Source organism: Mustela lutreola, chromosome 7 (genome assembly GCF_030435805.1).
Source record: "Mustela lutreola isolate mMusLut2 chromosome 7, mMusLut2.pri, whole genome shotgun sequence".
In the NCBI taxonomy this organism is placed as follows: domain Eukaryota; kingdom Metazoa; phylum Chordata; class Mammalia; order Carnivora; family Mustelidae; genus Mustela; species Mustela lutreola.
In genome coordinates, this window is record NC_081296.1 from 90,594,400 (window position 1) to 90,611,700 (window position 17,301).

Genomic DNA, 17,301 nt, shown 5'->3' on the forward strand with positions numbered 1-17,301 from the left:
GCGTTTTTTCTTTTCTTTTAGGGATTATTATTTGACAGAGACGACAAGTAGGCAGCGAGAAGGGAGTTAGCTCCCCGTGGAGCGGAGACCCCGATGCGGGACTCGATCCCACCGCACAGAAGGCCACCCAGGCGCCCTCGTCAGATATTTCTGAGGTGCCTATGCATGGTTCCTAGTGGGTACACGGTGACCCCGGCAGCGACCCGCGGTGGTTTTTTTCCGTGCATGACGTGCTCTAGCGTGCCTTTGGCTGGGGGTGGCTTTTTGTTTCTCCCTGTTGTCAGTGTACTTGAAGTGCGTTGTTCAGCCAGCAAGGAAAGCCGTGTTCAAGAAATTCTTCTCTGTTCCTAATGGAAAAAGCCCCTTTTCAAGGTACTTCCTATCCTACTCTGCTTTGCGGAGTTATTTGCAAGGATTTGTCACCTTTGTTCCTGTGGCCCATCGCCCAGCGATTTCAGCATCCTCTGGTCCCCTGGGCGCATGGTAGAGAAATGCCCCGTCCTAGGGGTTCTTGAGTGGTGCAAGGACTGAAGCGTCAGGTCAGACTCTTGCTTTCAGTTCAGGTCATGATCTCAGGGTTTCCGTGGAGCCTGTCTAAGGTTCTCCCTCTCCCCCGAACAAGGAGGCAGCATCTGAGGCCTCACCTTGGTCCCATCTACCGATCATAATCAGCAGTTTTAACAAGAGTCCCATTTGGTTCTAGAGGCATTAAAGTTTGGAAAGCACTGATCTAACATAGTATATATTTTACTTTTCTAATTTTACCCTCCTGGGATGTAAGTCCCCCAGGGCTGGGATTCTGGTCTATCTTGTTGATGCTCCATGCGCGCTTGCGTAGACTAGCCCATGGCCATATAATAGGCTTTCAACATATTGAATGAATTCACTTACTGATCTCAGGCTTTAAAAAAAAAAAAAAAAAAGTGGATTCCAAGCGGGGTCTGGATTCTAGCTCTGAGTCCAGGTAAGATGACCAACACTCTCCTTCCTACAGAGAAAGCACAGAGTTGGAAGCACTCCCTGTCCCGTTTCGTCAGTAGTACCTCTGAACATCATTTGCCGGAGCCCCTAAAAACGCTATACAGAACAGTCCCTGGGCTCAGGGAGAGGATCCTCTAGTCTACACCCTCAGCATCCAATCTAGCCTCCTTCAGCCCCTTCTCCCACGAGAGAAGAATGGGATCATTCTACAGACATCAGAGAGAGGTAAGTCAGGGGTTAGCACCTTATATCTGTCACATGCCTGCCTCTCTTGTTCATCCATTGCTTCACCCTGGATCAAACAGTAGAGGACACGGACTTTATTTCTATCCTTTTGGGGTCTCCACAGGACCTGAAAATTAAATGGACATAAAACAGAATAACAGGAGGCGGGACTGGGTGACTCCATCCACAGAGTGTGTGCCTTCAGCTCAGGTCATGATCCCAGGGCCCTGGATTGAGTTCTCCGTCGGGCTCCTTGTTCAATGGGGAGTCTGCTTCTCCCTCTGCCTGCTTCTCCCCCAGCTTGTGCTCTCTCTACGTCAAATAAATAAAATCTTAAAGGCATTAAAACAACAACAACAACAACAACAAAACAGAGTAAGAGGAGGCAAGCGTACAGATTTTTACATGGACATAGGAGACCACGTAGTAAAATGAAGACCCAAAGAGGCAGCTAGGTGGGTCTCCAAGAAGCTCGGGTTCCTTTTACTTTTTCTTTTATTTATTTGAAGACCAAGATCTGGTGCTTCGTGGTCACGGATACTGGTGTGTCCCGGCGCCTATTTTACTCCACAGATTGTAATGCATTATTATCCTTACCTTGATTTGGCCAGTGGGAAGCCTTTCAAACTGGCCCTCGTGTGCCTGACATGTCCACGTCGGTCACAGCACGCTGCTCTCCTTTTTGGCACAGCTACGCGTTCCGGGGCTTGACGAGGCCGGTGCAGACCCAGCCGTGAGGGCCATGCTGGTGGCGTGGCTCCTTGGACCCTCCCTTGCCCACCGACCTGGATTCCCGAAACGGGTCAAGATTCTCTGGACTTCCCGGAGAGGCCCTGCAGTCAGAGGGAGAGAAGGGAACGCCAGTGCCCGGGATGGACTCCCTGCCCTGGCTCCCCTGCATTGCAACAAGCCTCTCCGATCCCATCTAGCGTGTGCCCAAGACCACTCCCCCCACCCACTGAGAGTCCCACAGAGGCCCAGCAAGCCACAGGTGCTCAGCCTTCCCTTGACTGAGTGCCGCCACCACCTGACTGGGTAGCAGACACCTCTGCGCTTGCAAGGCTGGGGGGCAGCACCTTGGAAGCCCCCTGCTGCTCTCCCTGATACCCCAGCCGGGAAGGGTTGGTCATGCTGGGGCCCAGGCTTGCATTGGCTGGTCACCAAAACCCAATGCCCTCCCCTCCCTCCCCCCCTCCTCCTGCTCTTTCCCCAAAGCACCAGAGCTGGGTCCCCAGGGATGCCACCCCTCCACATCCCATCAGGGGCCACATCCAGTGAAGGTCTTAGGGTGTTCTCCTTGGTTCCTGTCTGCTGGGCTCTGTAGGTAGTGACCTTGGAGGCTGGGGTTTCTCTGTGGCTTCAAAGCAATCACATCTTCCTGAAGGTCTTCACCTGTTGGGCTTCCCTGGCGGGCCCTCCTGAGCCCGTGGAAAGTATGGCTCAGTCCATCTCAGTTAGCAGTGGCACAGTGGGACTGAGACTGGGTTGGGGAGAGAACCAAGAGGAGCCTGCCAGGAGAGGAAGACGTGTGGGGAAACACAGTCTTCAGTCTGAGAGGCAGGAGCAATGGCGAAAAGGAGCCCGTGGGCTCCGAGGTCAGGGATGGCAGTGGCTGGGTCCCCAAGGCTCCCAAGGGCCACACTCCACACTTGGAGTCCCATTGGAGTCCCCTCTGGGATGCACTCCACCTGTACTTGGAGACTCGGGAGTCTCCTTCCGGCAGGAAGGAGGAGAACAGGGAGGACCATTCTCTGGAGTTCTCTGCACCCACACTCCTCCCCCCCAGCAACCTGGCTCTGGCTCCAAGGTGAAGCCCATGTTCTCCGCGGTGCCCTCTGGCTGGGGCTCAGGATCTGGCTCTTCAGGCCCTGCCAATCTAGCCTGCAGGCCCCGCGCTAAGTCAGCCGGCTGCTCAGAACCCGCAAGACGGCCAAGCAGGTGAACGTGTGTGTGCCCCTCCACGCTGGCAGCTGTCCACGCCCCACCCCACCCCTACCCCCACTCTCCTGCGCCCTGCCTTCAGCCCTCATTGCCCCGACTCTCTCGGGCTCTGTCTGAGCTCTAAGTCTGCGCTGTGGCCGCCGATCTCACTCCTCCCCCGCCCCCATCCCTTCCCACAGGTGGAGACCCCTGCGGTCAGTGGCCAGAAAGCGGACAGGATGGAAATATCTCCTCTGTTTCTACTTCCCTCCATCAGGTGTAGCCAGAGAATCGGAGAATCGGTGTGGGGGGGTTTACCGCACTCCCAGCGCAGTAGGGAGGAGGCTTGTACCGAGCGAGCGTGAGCAGTCCGCGCTCCCTCAGCGGGAGCACCTGCCTCCCACCCTCCCCACACACCACCCCCGCCCCACCCGACGCCGCCGGGGCTACAGAGCAGGTGCAAAGGCGCGGGAAAACCGAAGTGTACCGGGCCGCACCCCGTCCTCACACGGACGGAACCCTGAAGGCGCCTCCGACGTTCTCAGCCACACCGGCCAGGCCCATGGAGGCCCCTGCTGCCCTTCGCTCCTGCCAACGTCAGCCTCGAAGCAAGCGCACGACTGGCGATGGCCTGGAAAACCTCGGGGTGACAGTTCTGTCCCACGAGCAGAGTAAGCGGGTCCGCGAAGAGGCTCTTCTGGCGCCGTTAAGTCTGGATGTTTCTACACCACCTGAAAGACAGGGAAGGAGACAGACAGACAGACAGACAGACGGCGGCTGGGAGAGACAAGCGGTGACCATCCCCGGAGGCCGGGCAGGAGACGGCCCCAGCTCGAGAGGGACAGTTGTCCTGAAGGAAGCCGCGGTGCTCCCTGCCCCATGGGAGGACCCGTCCGCTTGTCAGCCGCGCAGGCGGGCGGGAGGCAGACCCTCTCGGGCCACCTGCTGGTGCGGAGCCGGAGTCGCGCGCGGTGGGGGGCGTGGGGGGGACCAGTGCCGAGGGCGTGGGACCGGGCGGCGCCGAGCCGAGACTGCAGCCGCGCGGACCCGGAGCGCCGCAGGGCACGTGGCGGCCCACGGCCCCAGGAAGGCCCGGGGTGCTGCCGGGGCGGCGGCACACCCGCAGCCGAGGAGGCGGGGGTCCCGAAGGGCTTCCGGCCTCGGGCTGGGAGGGCGAGGCCGCCGGGGGTCGCGGTGGCTTCCCCGACGGCGCAAAAGCGACGGGCGCGTCCTTCGAGCCGGAGTCGAACCAGCGACGTAAAGATGTCCACGCCTCTCCGGCCTACAGTCCTCCGCTCTGCCAGCTGAGCTATCGAAGGCTGCGCTCTGGCGGGCCTGGGGCCGGGCTTTTTCTCGAAACGACGGAGGCCACGGCGCGGCCGTGCGGGACGTCCAGCGGGCCCTGACGCGCTCCGAAGCCATCCCAGAGAAGAGCCGAGTCCCCGCGGCCGCAGCGCCCGTTCCGCGCGGGGCAGCGAGTCCCCTGCGCTCGGCGGCCGACCGGGGCGGGCGTGGGGGGCAGCATCCCGGGCGCGGCGGCGGAGACGCCTGGGCGCGTGCTCTCCCCCCACCCCGGTGGCCTCAGGTGCCCTCCCGGCGCCTTCTTCTACAGGTGGGGCCACCAGGGTCCGTGGCCCGGCCGGAAAGAGGGGGAGGAGGGGCGTTGGCGAACCCCACGCGCGGGCTGGGCGACCAAGGCCTTGCGGAGCGGAGGAGGGGACCCCCCCTGGATTGCGCACCAGGTAGGCGGCTTCGAACCGCCCAGCTACCAGCTGGTTTGTGGGCGCCTTCAGGCCAAAATAACCCTTAGGCCAAAATGACGCTTGGTGGTGGTGGTGCGGCAGATGATGCCGGCTTTCGCAGCCAAGATCATCGCGTTCGGATTCCGCAGGTCTCCTAATTTCCCTGCTTTCACCCTTGCAGCCAGATTTTTTTTCTTTTTCCTTAATTTAATTCATTATTACTCCCTCCCCGCCCCGCCCCCCGCCCCGTCCCCGGTGTCAAGAGGAGTGGGAGGGGAAGGATTCCGATCAAGCCACTCCTCTGCTCAAAACCTTTCAGTTTAGGGGTGCCTGGCTGGCTCAGTCGGTAGAGCATGTAGATCATGATCTCAGGGTTGTGAGTTCGAACCCCCCCACACCCACACCCACACACACCATACCCCCCACCCACTGGGTGTAGAGCTTCCTTTTCTTTTTTCTTTTCTTTTTTTTTTTTTTTTTTTTTTAAGATTTTATTTTAAAGTAATAAGCCCGGGGGCAGATCTTACTTAAACAAACAAACACAGAGCAAACCAACCAACCAACCAACCGACCTTTTGGTTCACTCAGATTGCCAGTCTTAATGATCATCGCGGAGTGCAGTGGTCGCTGGAGCTGCCGGGCTGGTCTGTTCTGAGGAAAGGCTCCGCAGGCGGATGGACCCAGCCAGGGAAGGCTCACACCTGAGAGGGACTACAGATGGCACTCCAAGTCAGGAGTGTCTGTCAGCTGTACCCAAGGTGATCTCAGCAGCAGTAAGTACCTGTGGTGGATTTCCAGGCGAAACGGAGCCGGGCCTTCTTAGCTGAGACACCAACAGCTGGCTAAAGCAGTGTTGGAACATCCAGGTAGCTGAATTCCAAGGGGAAATACAAATATTATCCACAAATATAATCCACCATTATGCGCCTGAGTGGCTCAGCGGGTTGAGTGTCTGATTCTTGATGTTAGCTCTGGTCATGATCTCAGGGTTGTGAGATAGAACCCCAGGACCGGCTCTGCACTGGTCCTTGGAACTTGCTTATGCTTCTCTTTCTCCTTCTGCCACTGCCCCTCCCCTCTCTGCTCTCTCTCTCTCTCTCTTTTTTTTTTTTTTTTAAAGATTTTATTTATTTATTTGACAGAAAGAGATTACAAGTAGGCAGAGAGAGAGAGGAGGAAGCAGGCTCCCTGCTGAGCAGAGAGCCCAATGCGGGACTTGATCCCAGGACCCCGAGATCATGACCTGAGCCGAAGGCAGCGGCTTAACCCACTGAGCCACCCAGGCGACCCCCCTCCCTGCTCTCTTGCTCTCTCTTAATCCCCGCCCCCAACCTCCAAAAGCCATAGAAAGGTAGTCCTACAATGATTTTCAAGACCCTCATGATCTTACTCCCACCTAATCACCTCTCTGACTTAATTTTGTCCAACCCTTCAATGTTGCTCTAGACACAGGGCCTCCTTGCTATTCACACACAGTCCTACCTGGGCCTTTGCTCTAGCTGACCTGTGTGCTCTGGATGCTTTTCCCCAGATAGCCCATGACCCACTCCCTCACCTCCTACCAGCCTTTGCTCACAGAGCACCTGCTCAACGTAGCCTCTTCTGACCCCCCAATCCACCTCACTGCCTGTGCCCCTAACTCCACTCCAGATCCCTTCTCTCTCCTCAATACTTTCCTTTCTCCTAACACCTACCGGAGTACTTAAGTACCTATTGTGTCCATTGTCAGTATCCTCCCACTCCCTCTGCCCCTCCTACAATAGAGGAGTGCCCAGGGACGCCTGGGTGGCTCAGTTGGTTGGACGACTGCCTTGGGCTCAGGTCATGATCCGGGATCAAGTCCCGCATAGGGCTCCCAGCTCCACAGGGAGTCTGCTTCTCCATCTGACCTTCTCCTCACTCATGCTCTCTCTCACTGTCTGTCTCTCAAATAAATAAATAAAAATCTAAAAAAAAAAAAAAAAAAAAAATAGAGGAGTGCCCAGAGGCCTTTTTGTCTTTTGTCACCCATTCCCGAAGTGTGCATATATACTCAGCCAGGGGTTGTTGAATGGGCCAACTCTCCACGTGCTCGAAGAGGCAATGAGACTGCACAAGGAGGGGCCAGGAGCCAGGGTTCAGCCAGGGGGAGGTGCAGATTTAACCTTGTTTGATCACAGAACAGGGTCTCTTCAGTTGAGAACTGTAGAACTCTCCGCCCATAACAATCCCTCCAAACTGTTTCCTTTCCTGAGATCTGACCAGGCTCTAGCATAGCTTCTAGCAGCGTAAGGTTCTGTCCCTAAGAGTGACCTCCCGCCTGAGAAAGGTAGACACCTCACACAGAGGCCCCCAATGTGTGTATATATATATATATATATATATATATATATTCATTTTTTTTTAAGACTTCATTTATTTAAGAGAGTGAGCGAGCACAACAAGCAGGGGGAGCAGCAGGCAGAGGGAGAAGCAGTCTCCCCGCCAAACAAGCAGCCCGATGCTGAACCCCACCATCCCAGGAGCCTGGGATCATGACCTGAGCCAGAGCAGACACCCAACCGACAGAGCCACCCAGGCGTCCCTCTTTGGGCATTCATTAAAAAGCGCTTGCAGTTGTGACCATGGGTCTGTTAGGACTCCAAAGGATCCTTCTCAAGACCTGAGAGCCATTCCTTTGAGCTGTAATGGTGAAGGCTGGGGCCTAGGTCCCAGTCTCTGTGGGACGGTAGGCCCCCAACCTGTCAGTTCAGCTGTCAGCCAACACACACAGCTGCCCAACAGCGGTCCTCCTGAACGACCGGGTGTCACTTTTCACTTCTCCGACGGTCCCGGGCCCCCTTCGTCTCATGCTTCCCGTCCAGCGTCCAGGTCACCTGCGCACAGATGCGGGTGGAGCTCCGTTCTTTCCCCTCCTGTCAGCAGTTCCCGAGGAAAATCTTTTTTCACCACTGTGGCTGCCGTCTGCTGCGTTCATCTTTGACAGAGTCCGAGTGGGAAAGGACCAGAGGGCACTGGGCGGGACCAGCCTGCGCGCGGGCTGCGGGGCGGGACCGCCGGGGCTCCCCGGGGACACCGGACAAGCTGCGGCGGAAGGGCACCGCGGAGCGCTTTGCTTCGTGTGCTTTCTTCACAACTCCGCGGGACGCTTTTCTTTCCCTCCCGCGTTCCCGGATCAGGCGACTGCATGTTCGGACGCCGAGTGCAACTTGGGAAGACCCCAGAAAGAAACACTGCCACTGCCCCCATCTTACTGGGGCGGCTTAGCCCTTAACGCCCACCGTCAGAAAGGCCTCTCCTGAGTTTTCGACTCGGTTTGAAAATGAGTCTCGAACAGGCGAGGACAAAAAGGGGCTGAAATTTTCTTTTCGCGGAAAGGAAGGCGAGACCAAACCCGAGTCTTGAGCCACCACCATTCCCGCAGGGCTCCGGGGGACCCCGCGTTCTCGGGTCTCCCCTCCAGGGGCGGACGCCCCCCAGGCATCCGCGGCCTCGGCGGCGACGAGGACATCCGCTGTCCCAGAGCGGGGGACAGGGCTCGGGGACGTCACGACAAGGGCGTGGCGTATGCAGAGGAGCAGGCGCGCAGAGGCTGCCGGGCCCGCCCCGGCCGAGCCCGCCGGTCCCGCGTGGGGGCCCGACGAAGGCGCCCTCCGTGGCTGCGCGGGTGGGCGAGGGGGCGGCGGGGGTGGCGCGGGGGTCGGGGGTCGCGGGGGCGGCGGGAGGGAAGTGACCGTGTGTAAGGAGCGGGTGGAGCGCGAGGGTGTTTGGGGGGCGCCGGGGAGTAACTCATACTTACCTGGCAGGGGAGATACCATGATCACGAAGGTGGTTTTCCCAGGGCGAGGCTTATCCATTGCACTCCGGATGTGCTGACCCCTGCGATTTCCCCAAATGTGGGAAACTCGACTGCATAATTTGTGGTAGTGGGGGACTGCGTTCGCGCTTTCCCCTGGTTTTGCTTGTCGGAAAGATAAGGCTTGTTCTCCATCGGTGTTTGGCCTGGCTGGGGTTTGTTTCACTTGCGTTCTGTGGGGCTTCCGAAACCCTGTGTTGGCTTTTGCGCGCCCCCTGCGCCTCGGCCGAAGCACAGCCGCGGACAGGTGCGCGGGCTTCTGCAGCCGACCAACCTATTCCCCCGGTCACGGAAAGTAGGGATCCCACTGCGCCGGGATCCCAGTGAACCCGGGTCGAGGGCGGACGCTTAACCGCTCACCCACCCCAGGTGCTCCTGTCTCTCTATTTTGCGCTGAGCTTTCTCCAGTCAATACGGGGTTGATGGCCAGTTCTTAATGGAAAGGAAGTTAGGAGGGGCGGAGGTAGGCGGCGGGGTTCTTGCAGCGGGGGAGCTGGCTCCCCGTTGAAGGTGGGGAAGACTGATAAGGATTATCCTCCAGAAGGTCGCTCACCCACTGAGAATCCGACACCCAAGCTGGCCAGGTAACAGGTGGCTGGGGAGGAATGGGAGGCCCTTGATACGGATGCAGATTTGCTCTTCACGTGGGGCGTGGGAATTTCTTCTCAGCAGAGAGACGAAGATAGGCCGGGATCCAGAATCGCGTTGCAGTCTGGTTTAACGCTTTTGTCACAAAACTGCTGCTTTTCGGGGCGCCTGGGTGGCCCAGTGGGTTAAAGCCTCTGCCTTTGGCTCAGGTCATGGTCCCAGGGTCCTGGGATCAAGCCCCGCATCGGGCTCTCTGCTTAGCGGGGAGCCTGCCTCCCCCACCCCCACCGCATGCCTCTCTGCCTGCCCCTCGGCCTACTTGTGATCTCTGTCTGACGAATGAATGAATAAAATCTTAACAAAAGAAAGAACAGAGTTGGCAGGAGCAATCTAGCCTTGAAAGCGGGACTGGTCTGGCGGTTCTTGATTTGAGGAATCAGGTAAAAAGTCTTGTGGCCACACAACAGGTAAGAGACGTCGAATTACTTAAATCAATAAATAAAAGCCGGGTGCTTGGGTGGCTCATTCGCTCAAGGGTCTGCTCTCAGCTCGGGTCAGGAGCCCAGGGCCATGGGATGGATCTCGCGTTGTGCTCCCCTCTCACTGAGGAGCCTCCTGCTCCCTCTGCATCTCTGCCCTTCTCGGTGCTCTTTCACTTTCTCAAAATCTTTAAACATAAGCAAAACAAAACAAAAAAGTCTCCCTTGCTCCTTTGTATATTTCTGACCCTCTGCAATATTAAGATACTGAGTAAGAATGGGTAATATATGCTTTGAAGTCTTAGGTATGTAGGTGCCACTTTGAGACAAACAGGCTTGAGCGATGGAATGGAGAAAGTGACCCTCCAGAGGAATAGAAAGCCCATCAGGTGACCCACCTCAAAATATCTGTAGGCCCTAACTAACCAGTGGGCTACTTACAACCAGGCACAGTTAACCAAAAAAAGGGAAAATTCCATATATCACCAATACCTCTTCACCTTTCCCCCCTTGAATGCAGCCCCTACCCACTGTCTCCTCAGGGACACCATCTCCTCTGCTGTCCTGCCCTCCACTCCCTTGTGGTATATTCGATAAACTCTCTCCTTTGTTCAGCCTCAGGTGAATTCTTCAACTGCCCAAGCCACCGCTTTCCACCAGAACGGTGCCCCACATTTGGGTACCCCATGTGATCTACAGAGACACCACAAGGGACAATATGAGCTATGAGGGTGGAAAAATATAGGAAGCCAGATATCTTGCAGGAGGTAGGTCTTTCTCTTAAGTAATCTTTCTCACATAAGGACAGACTATGAATTATTATCTTGGCCTTAAGTATGGTCATCTGCAAAACTTATTTCTGTAGTTGATCTATGTTCTGCTTGTTTTTTTTTTTTTTTTGTCCCTCTGGTGAACAAGTCTAAATTCTTTTGGCTTTTCTTTGTGGAATCCCATCTTTTATTATTATTTTTTAAATATTTTATTTATTTATTTGACAGAGAGAGATCACAAGTAAGCAGAGAGGCAGGCAGAGAGAGAGGAGAAGCAGGCTCCCCACTGAGCAGTGACCCCCGATGCGGGGTCTTGATCCCAGGACCCTGAGACCATGACCTGAGCTGAACCCAGAGGCTTAACCCACTGAGCCACCCAGGTGCCCCTGGAATCCCATCTTTTTGGAGAGAATTTTTCTCAAGGAAATCAGGGCTTTCGCATTTTCTGTAGTCATTTAAAGGAACACTTAGAGGAGATATGTCCTACTTAGAGGGATCTATAATAATTCAATATGTAGATGATTTGCTGGTAGCCTTCCAAAGTATAGGCCAATGTGAAATGGACGCTTTGGCTTTGTTACGATCCCTTGCTTCAAAGGGACATAAGGCCTCAGCAGAAACATTGAAATAATTGTGAAACTTAAGCAAACTATATGGGACGTGTTGTCAGCTAAAGTGTTACAAAGTTACAATCTCATAGTCACCCAATTTTGCTAGTAAACCAGTTTACTAAATAAATAAATAAATAGAAATAAATTTGGTGGACCAATACCATTCAGATATTGTAGACAATAGGTTTCCACATTTACAGAACAGGCAATACCACTGACAACACTACCTAGGGCCTGTAGTTTTATTCCTAGGACAAAACATTTATTTTATTTTATTTTTAAAAGATTTTATTTAGGGGCGCCTGGGTGGCTCAGTGGTTTGGGCTGCTGCCTTCGGCTCGGGTCATGATCTCAGGGTCCTGGGATCGAGCCCCGCATCGGGCTCCCTGCTCCGCAGGAAGCCTGCTTCCCTCTCTCTCTCTCTCTGCCTGCCTCTCTGCCTACTTGTGATCTCTGTCTGTCAAATAAATAAATAAAATCTTTTAAAAAAATAAAAAAAAAGATTTTATTTATATCTTTGACAGAGAGAGAGATCACAAGTAGGTAGAGGCAGGCAGAGAGAGAGGGGAAACAGGCTCCCCACTGAGCAGAGATCCCAATGTGGGGCTTGATCCCAGACCTTGGGATCATGATCTGAGTCGAAGGCAGAGGCTCCAACCCACTGAGCCACCCAGGCGCCCCAAGACAAAATAGTTTAAAGAAATGAAATCCGCTATCATCATTCCATCAACTTTTTCCAGGTTTTTAAAAAGGATTATATTTATTTATTTGCCAGAGAGAGATTAAGAGAGAGAGAGAGCGCAAGCAGGCAGAGCAGCAGGCCGAGGTAGAGAGAGAAGCAGGCGCCCTTCTGAGCAGAGAGCTGGATTCGGAACTTGATCCCAGGACCCTGGGATTATTACCTAAGCGGCAGACATTTAACTGACTGAGCCACCCAAGTGCCCCTTTTTTCCAGATTTTGAGAAACTTTTCCACTTATTTTGTCATGACAGTAAAGGGTGCTAGTGGAGTCAACTCAAATATTGGGACCAGACTGTAGAGTAAGGAGATAACTAAACTGTGCCAGTGGCTGCTAGGCTTTTGGTAAAAGCTGACTGGTGTCACTTATTTGAATTCAAAGTGAAAGAAAAAACAGTGGGATTCATGCTTTCCAAGTGAAGCCAGCCCTTCAGGAGGACTGGACTATGGTTTTCAAAACGACTTGACACCGAAGTTTTCTAGAATAACTAACATTGGTAATAAATGCAACTGAAAACGAACTGATTCCTAGTTACATCATATTTCCAATTACTTCCACTTCAAACTCTCGGTATATAGATAAGGTCAGGTTTAAGCCTGTTATGCCTGTGGAGGCCGAGAAAATTAAGGCCATCCCACCTCAAGTTTAGCTGATGTGGGAAATAGAGGGAGAAGAAAATCATTAAAATTCCTCACCTATTGACAAGCCCTTGAAACAGACCGAGTGGCTCTCCCCTGGGAACTTAACTGCCCTCACCTTGAGATTTTGCTAAGGACAATCCTAGCCTGACAGGTCCGACAGGTCCGACCAGAATCCTGTAAATCTACTTTAACATTTCCTTTAGGAAACTTTATCTCTAAACCTCCAATATAGTGTTGAGAATCATTTCCAAGTATATGACCCACTGATAAATATCGAAAGGGTCTCACGAGGGGCGCCTGGGTGGCTCAGTGGGTTGAGCCGCTGCCTTCGGCTCAGGTCATGATCTCAGCGTCCTGGGATCGAGTCCCGCATCGGGCTCTCTGCTCGGCAGGGAGCCTGCTTCCGTCTCTCTCTCTCTGCCTGCCTCTCCGACTACTTGTGATTTCTCTCTGTCAAATAAATAAATAAAATCTTAAAAAAAAAAAAAAAAAAAAAAAGAAAGGGTCTCACGAAGATTTTTATTATTGGTAATGAATAACCTTTTCCTCAGACGATAGCTAGTCCCTCAAGGTCCTTGAGACCTCACTTCCAAACTCCTTAGAGACTTTTATCATCCATAACCCCCTTTGTCCTCACCCACCACCCAGTCCATCCCTACTCTGCCTTTAAAAACTCTGACTGTAGGGGCCGTTGGGTGGCTCAGAGTGTTAAAGCCTGCCTTCAGCACACATTCCACAAGGAAAAGCCAAAAGAATTTAGACTTGTTCACCAGAGGGACAAAAAAAAAAACAAGCAGAACATAGATCAACTACAGAAATAAGTTTTGCAGATGACCATACTTAAGGCCAAGATAATAATTCATAGTCTGTCCTTATGTGAGAAAGATTACTTAAGAGAAAGACCTACCTCCTGCAAGATATCTGGCTTCCTATATTTTTCCACCCTCATAGCTCATATTGTCCCTTGTGGTGTCTCTGTAGATCACATGGGGTACCCAAATGTGGGGCACCGTTCTGGTGGAAAGCGGTGGCTTGGGCAGTTGAAGAATTCACCTGAGGCTGAACAAAGGAGAGAGTTTATCGAATATACCACAAGGGAGTGGAGGGCAGGACAGCAGAGGAGATGGTGTCCCTGAGGAGACAGTGGGTAGGGGCTGCATTCAAGGGGGGAAAGGTGAAGAGGTATTGGTGATATATGGAATTTTCCCTTTTTTTGGTTAACTGTGCCTGGTTGTAAGTAGCCCACTGGTTAGTTAGGGCCTACAGATATTTTGAGGTGGGTCACCTGATGGGCTTTCTATTCCTCTGGAGGGTCACTTTCTCCATTCCATCGCTCAAGCCTGTTTGTCTCAAAGTGGCACCTACATACCTAAGACTTCAAAGCATATATTACCCATTCTTACTCAGTATCTTAATATTGCAGAGGGTCAGAAATATACAAAGGAGCAAGGGAGACTTTTTTGTTTTGTTTTGCTTATGTTTAAAGATTTTGAGAAAGTGAAAGAGCACCGAGAAGGGCAGAGATGCAGAGGGAGCAGGAGGCTCCTCAGTGAGAGGGGAGCACAACGCGAGATCCATCCCATGGCCCTGGGCTCCTGACCCGAGCTGAGAGCAGACCCTTGAGCGAATGAGCCACCCAAGCACCCGGCTTTTATTTATTGATTTAAGTAATTCGACGTCTCTTACCTGTTGTGTGGCCACAAGACTTTTTACCTGATTCCTCAAATCAAGAACCGCCAGACCAGTCCCGCTTTCAAGGCTAGATTGCTCCTGCCAACTCTGTTCTTTCTTTTGTTAAGATTTTATTCATTCATTCGTCAGACAGAGATCACAAGTAGGCCGAGGGGCAGGCAGAGAGGCATGCGGTGGGGGTGGGGGAGGCAGGCTCCCCGCTAAGCAGAGAGCCCGATGCGGGGCTTGATCCCAGGACCCTGGGACCATGACCTGAGCCAAAGGCAGAGGCTTTAACCCACTGGGCCACCCAGGCGCCCCGAAAAGCAGCAGTTTTGTGACAAAAGCGTTAAACCAGACTGCAACGCGATTCTGGATCCCGGCCTATCTTCGTCTCTCTGCTGAGAAGAAATTCCCACGCCCCACGTGAAGAGCAAATCTGCATCCGTATCAAGGGCCTCCCATTCCTCCCCAGCCACCTGTTACCTGGCCAGCTTGGGTGTCGGATTCTCAGTGGGTGAGCGACCTTCTGGAGGATAATCCTTATCAGTCTTCCCCACCTTCAACGGGGAGCCAGCTCCCCCGCTGCAAGAACCCCGCCGCCTACCTCCGCCCCTCCTAACTTCCTTTCCATTAAGAACTGGCCATCAACCCCGTATTGACTGGAGAAAGCTCAGCGCAAAATAGAGAGACAGGAGCACCTGGGGTGGGTGAGCGGTTAAGCGTCCGCCCTCGACCCGGGTTCACTGGGATCCCGGCGCAGTGGGATCCCTACTTTCCGTGACCGGGGGAATAGGTTGGTCGGCTGCAGAAGCCCGCGCACCTGTCCGCGGCTGTGCTTCGGCCGAGGCGCAGGGGGCGCGCAAAAGCCAACACAGGGTTTCGGAAGCCCCACAGAACGCAAGTGAAACAAACCCCAGCCAGGCCAAACACCGATGGAGAACAAGCCTTATCTTTCCGACAAGCAAAACCAGGGGAAAGCGCGAACGCAGTCCCCCACTACCACAAATTATGCAGTCGAGTTTCCCACATTTGGGGAAATCGCAGGGGTCAGCACATCCGGAGTGCAATGGATAAGCCTCGCCCTGGGAAAACCACCTTCGTGATCATGGTATCTCCCCTGCCAGGTAAGTATGAGTTACTCCCCGGCGCCCCCCAAACACCCTCGCGCTCCACCCGCTCCTTACACACGGTCACTTCCCTCCCGCCGCCCCCGCGACCCCCGACCCCCGCGCCACCCCCGCCGCCCCCTCGCCCACCCGCGCAGCCACGGAGGGCGCCTTCGTCGGGCCCCCACGCGGGACCGGCGGGCTCGGCCGGGGCGGGCCCGGCAGCCTCTGCGCGCCTGCTCCTCTGCATACGCCACGCCCTTGTCGTGACGTCCCCGAGCCCTGTCCCCCGCTCTGGGACAGCGGATGTCCTCGTCGCCGCCGAGGCCGCGGATGCCTGGGGGGCGTCCGCCCCTGGAGGGGAGACCCGAGAACGCGGGGTCCCCCGGAGCCCTGCGGGAATGGTGGTGGCTCAAGACTCGGGTTTGGTCTCGCCTTCCTTTCCGCGAAAAGAAAATTTCAGCCCCTTTTTGTCCTCGCCTGTTCGAGACTCATTTTCAAACCGAGTCGAAAACTCAGGAGAGGCCTTTCTGACGGTGGGCGTTAAGGGCTAAGCCGCCCCAGTAAGATGGGGGCAGTGGCAGTGTTTCTTTCTGGGGTCTTCCCAAGTTGCACTCGGCGTCCGAACATGCAGTCGCCTGATCCGGGAACGCGGGAGGGAAAGAAAAGCGTCCCGCGGAGTTGTGAAGAAAGCACACGAAGCAAAGCGCTCCGCGGTGCCCTTCCGCCGCAGCTTGTCCGGTGTCCCCGGGGAGCCCCGGCGGTCCCGCCCCGCAGCCCGCGCGCAGGCTGGTCCCGCCCAGTGCCCTCTGGTCCTTTCCCACTCGGACTCTGTCAAAGATGAACGCAGCAGACGGCAGCCACAGTGGTGAAAAAAGATTTTCCTCGGGAACTGCTGACAGGAGGGGAAAGAACGGAGCTCCACCCGCATCTGTGCGCAGGTGACCTGGACGCTGGACGGGAAGCATGAGACGAAGGGGGCCCGGGACCGTCGGAGAAGTGAAAAGTGACACCCGGTCGTTCAGGAGGACCGCTGTTGGGCAGCTGTGTGTGTTGGCTGACAGCTGAACTGACAGGTTGGGGGCCTACCGTCCCACAGAGACTGGGACCTAGGCCCCAGCCTTCACCATTACAGCTCAAAGGAATGGCTCTCAGGTCTTGAGAAGGATCCTTTGGAGTCCTAACAGACCCATGGTCACAACTGCAAGCGCTTTTTAATGAATGCCCAAAGAGGGACGCCTGGGTGGCTCTGTCGGTTGGGTGTCTGCTCTGGCTCAGGTCATGATCCCAGGCTCCTGGGATGGTGGGGTTCAGCATCGGGCTGCTTGTTTGGCGGGGAGACTGCTTCTCCCTCTGCCTGCTGCTCCCCCTGCTTGTTGTGCTCGCTCACTCTCTTAAATAAATGAAGTCTTAAAAAAAAATGAATATATATATATATATATATATATATATATACACACATTGGGGGCCTCTGTGTGAGGTGTCTACCTTTCTCAGGCGGGAGGTCACTCTTAGGGACAGAACCTTACGCTGCTAGAAGCTATGCTAGAGCCTGGTCAGATCTCAGGAAAGGAAACAGTTTGGAGGGATTGTTATGGGCGGAGAGTTCTACAGTTCTCAACTGAAGAGACCCTGTTCTGTGATCAAACAAGGTTAAATCTGCACCTCCCCCTGGCTGAACCCTGGCTCCTGGCCCCTCCTTGTGCAGTCTCATTGCCTCTTCGAGCACGTGGAGAGTTGGCCCATTCAACAACCCCTGGCTGAGTATATATGCACACTTCGGGAATGGGTGACAAAAGACAAAAAGGCCTCTGGGCACTCCTCTATTTTTTTTTTTTTTTTTTTTTTAGATTTTTATTTATTTATTTGAGAGACAGACAGTGAGAGAGAGCATGAGTGAGGAGAAGGTCAGATGGAGAAGCAGACTCCCTGTGGAGCTGGGAGCCCTATGCGGGACTTGATCCCGGATCATGACCTGAGCCCAAGGCAG

At 54.4% G+C, this 17,301-nt stretch overlaps 2 protein-coding genes and 3 non-coding genes across 8 annotated transcripts in view; 2 read left to right on the forward strand and 3 right to left on the reverse strand.

Moving 5' to 3' along the window:
* Positions 1–111: 111 nt before the first annotated feature.
* LOC131836459 (uncharacterized) lies at positions 112–5,297 on the forward strand. 4 transcript variants are annotated; one of them, XM_059181891.1, is made up of 3 exons: positions 112–155; positions 995–1,206; positions 1,331–5,297. In XM_059181891.1, exon 3 carries the CDS (start codon positions 3,689–3,691, stop codon positions 4,385–4,387), a length of 699 nt encoding a protein of 232 aa, XP_059037874.1. In that variant the 5' UTR covers positions 112–155; positions 995–1,206; positions 1,331–3,688; the 3' UTR covers positions 4,388–5,297. The 4 variants fall into 4 exon arrangements, with proteins under 4 accessions (XP_059037874.1, XP_059037873.1, XP_059037872.1 ...); XM_059181890.1 differs by having other exon boundaries at positions 1,006–1,206; XM_059181889.1 differs by lacking the exon at positions 112–155 and adding an exon at positions 166–372.
* TRNAY-GUA (transfer RNA tyrosine (anticodon GUA)) lies at positions 4,356–4,445 on the reverse strand. The gene is given in 2 exon segments: positions 4,356–4,391; positions 4,409–4,445. It is a non-coding gene; the product is annotated as a tRNA-Tyr (tRNA).
* A 3,341-nt stretch (positions 5,298–8,638) lies between the features above and the next one.
* Positions 8,639–8,802, forward strand: LOC131837663 (U1 spliceosomal RNA). Its single transcript, XR_009356258.1, has one exon. It is a non-coding gene; the product is annotated as a U1 spliceosomal RNA (small nuclear RNA).
* A 6,371-nt stretch (positions 8,803–15,173) lies between these two features.
* On the reverse strand, positions 15,174–15,337 carry LOC131837674 (U1 spliceosomal RNA). Its single transcript, XR_009356269.1, has one exon. It is a non-coding gene; the product is annotated as a U1 spliceosomal RNA (small nuclear RNA).
* Positions 15,338–15,861: 524 nt separating this feature from the next.
* SNX6 (sorting nexin 6) overlaps positions 15,862–17,301 on the reverse strand; it is a 62,148-nt gene continuing 60,708 nt past the window's right edge. The window contains exon 15 of the mRNA XM_059183422.1: positions 15,862–16,203. Within this exon, the coding sequence (XP_059039405.1) occupies positions 15,862–16,203 (342 nt within the window). The remainder of the gene's footprint in view (positions 16,204–17,301) is intronic.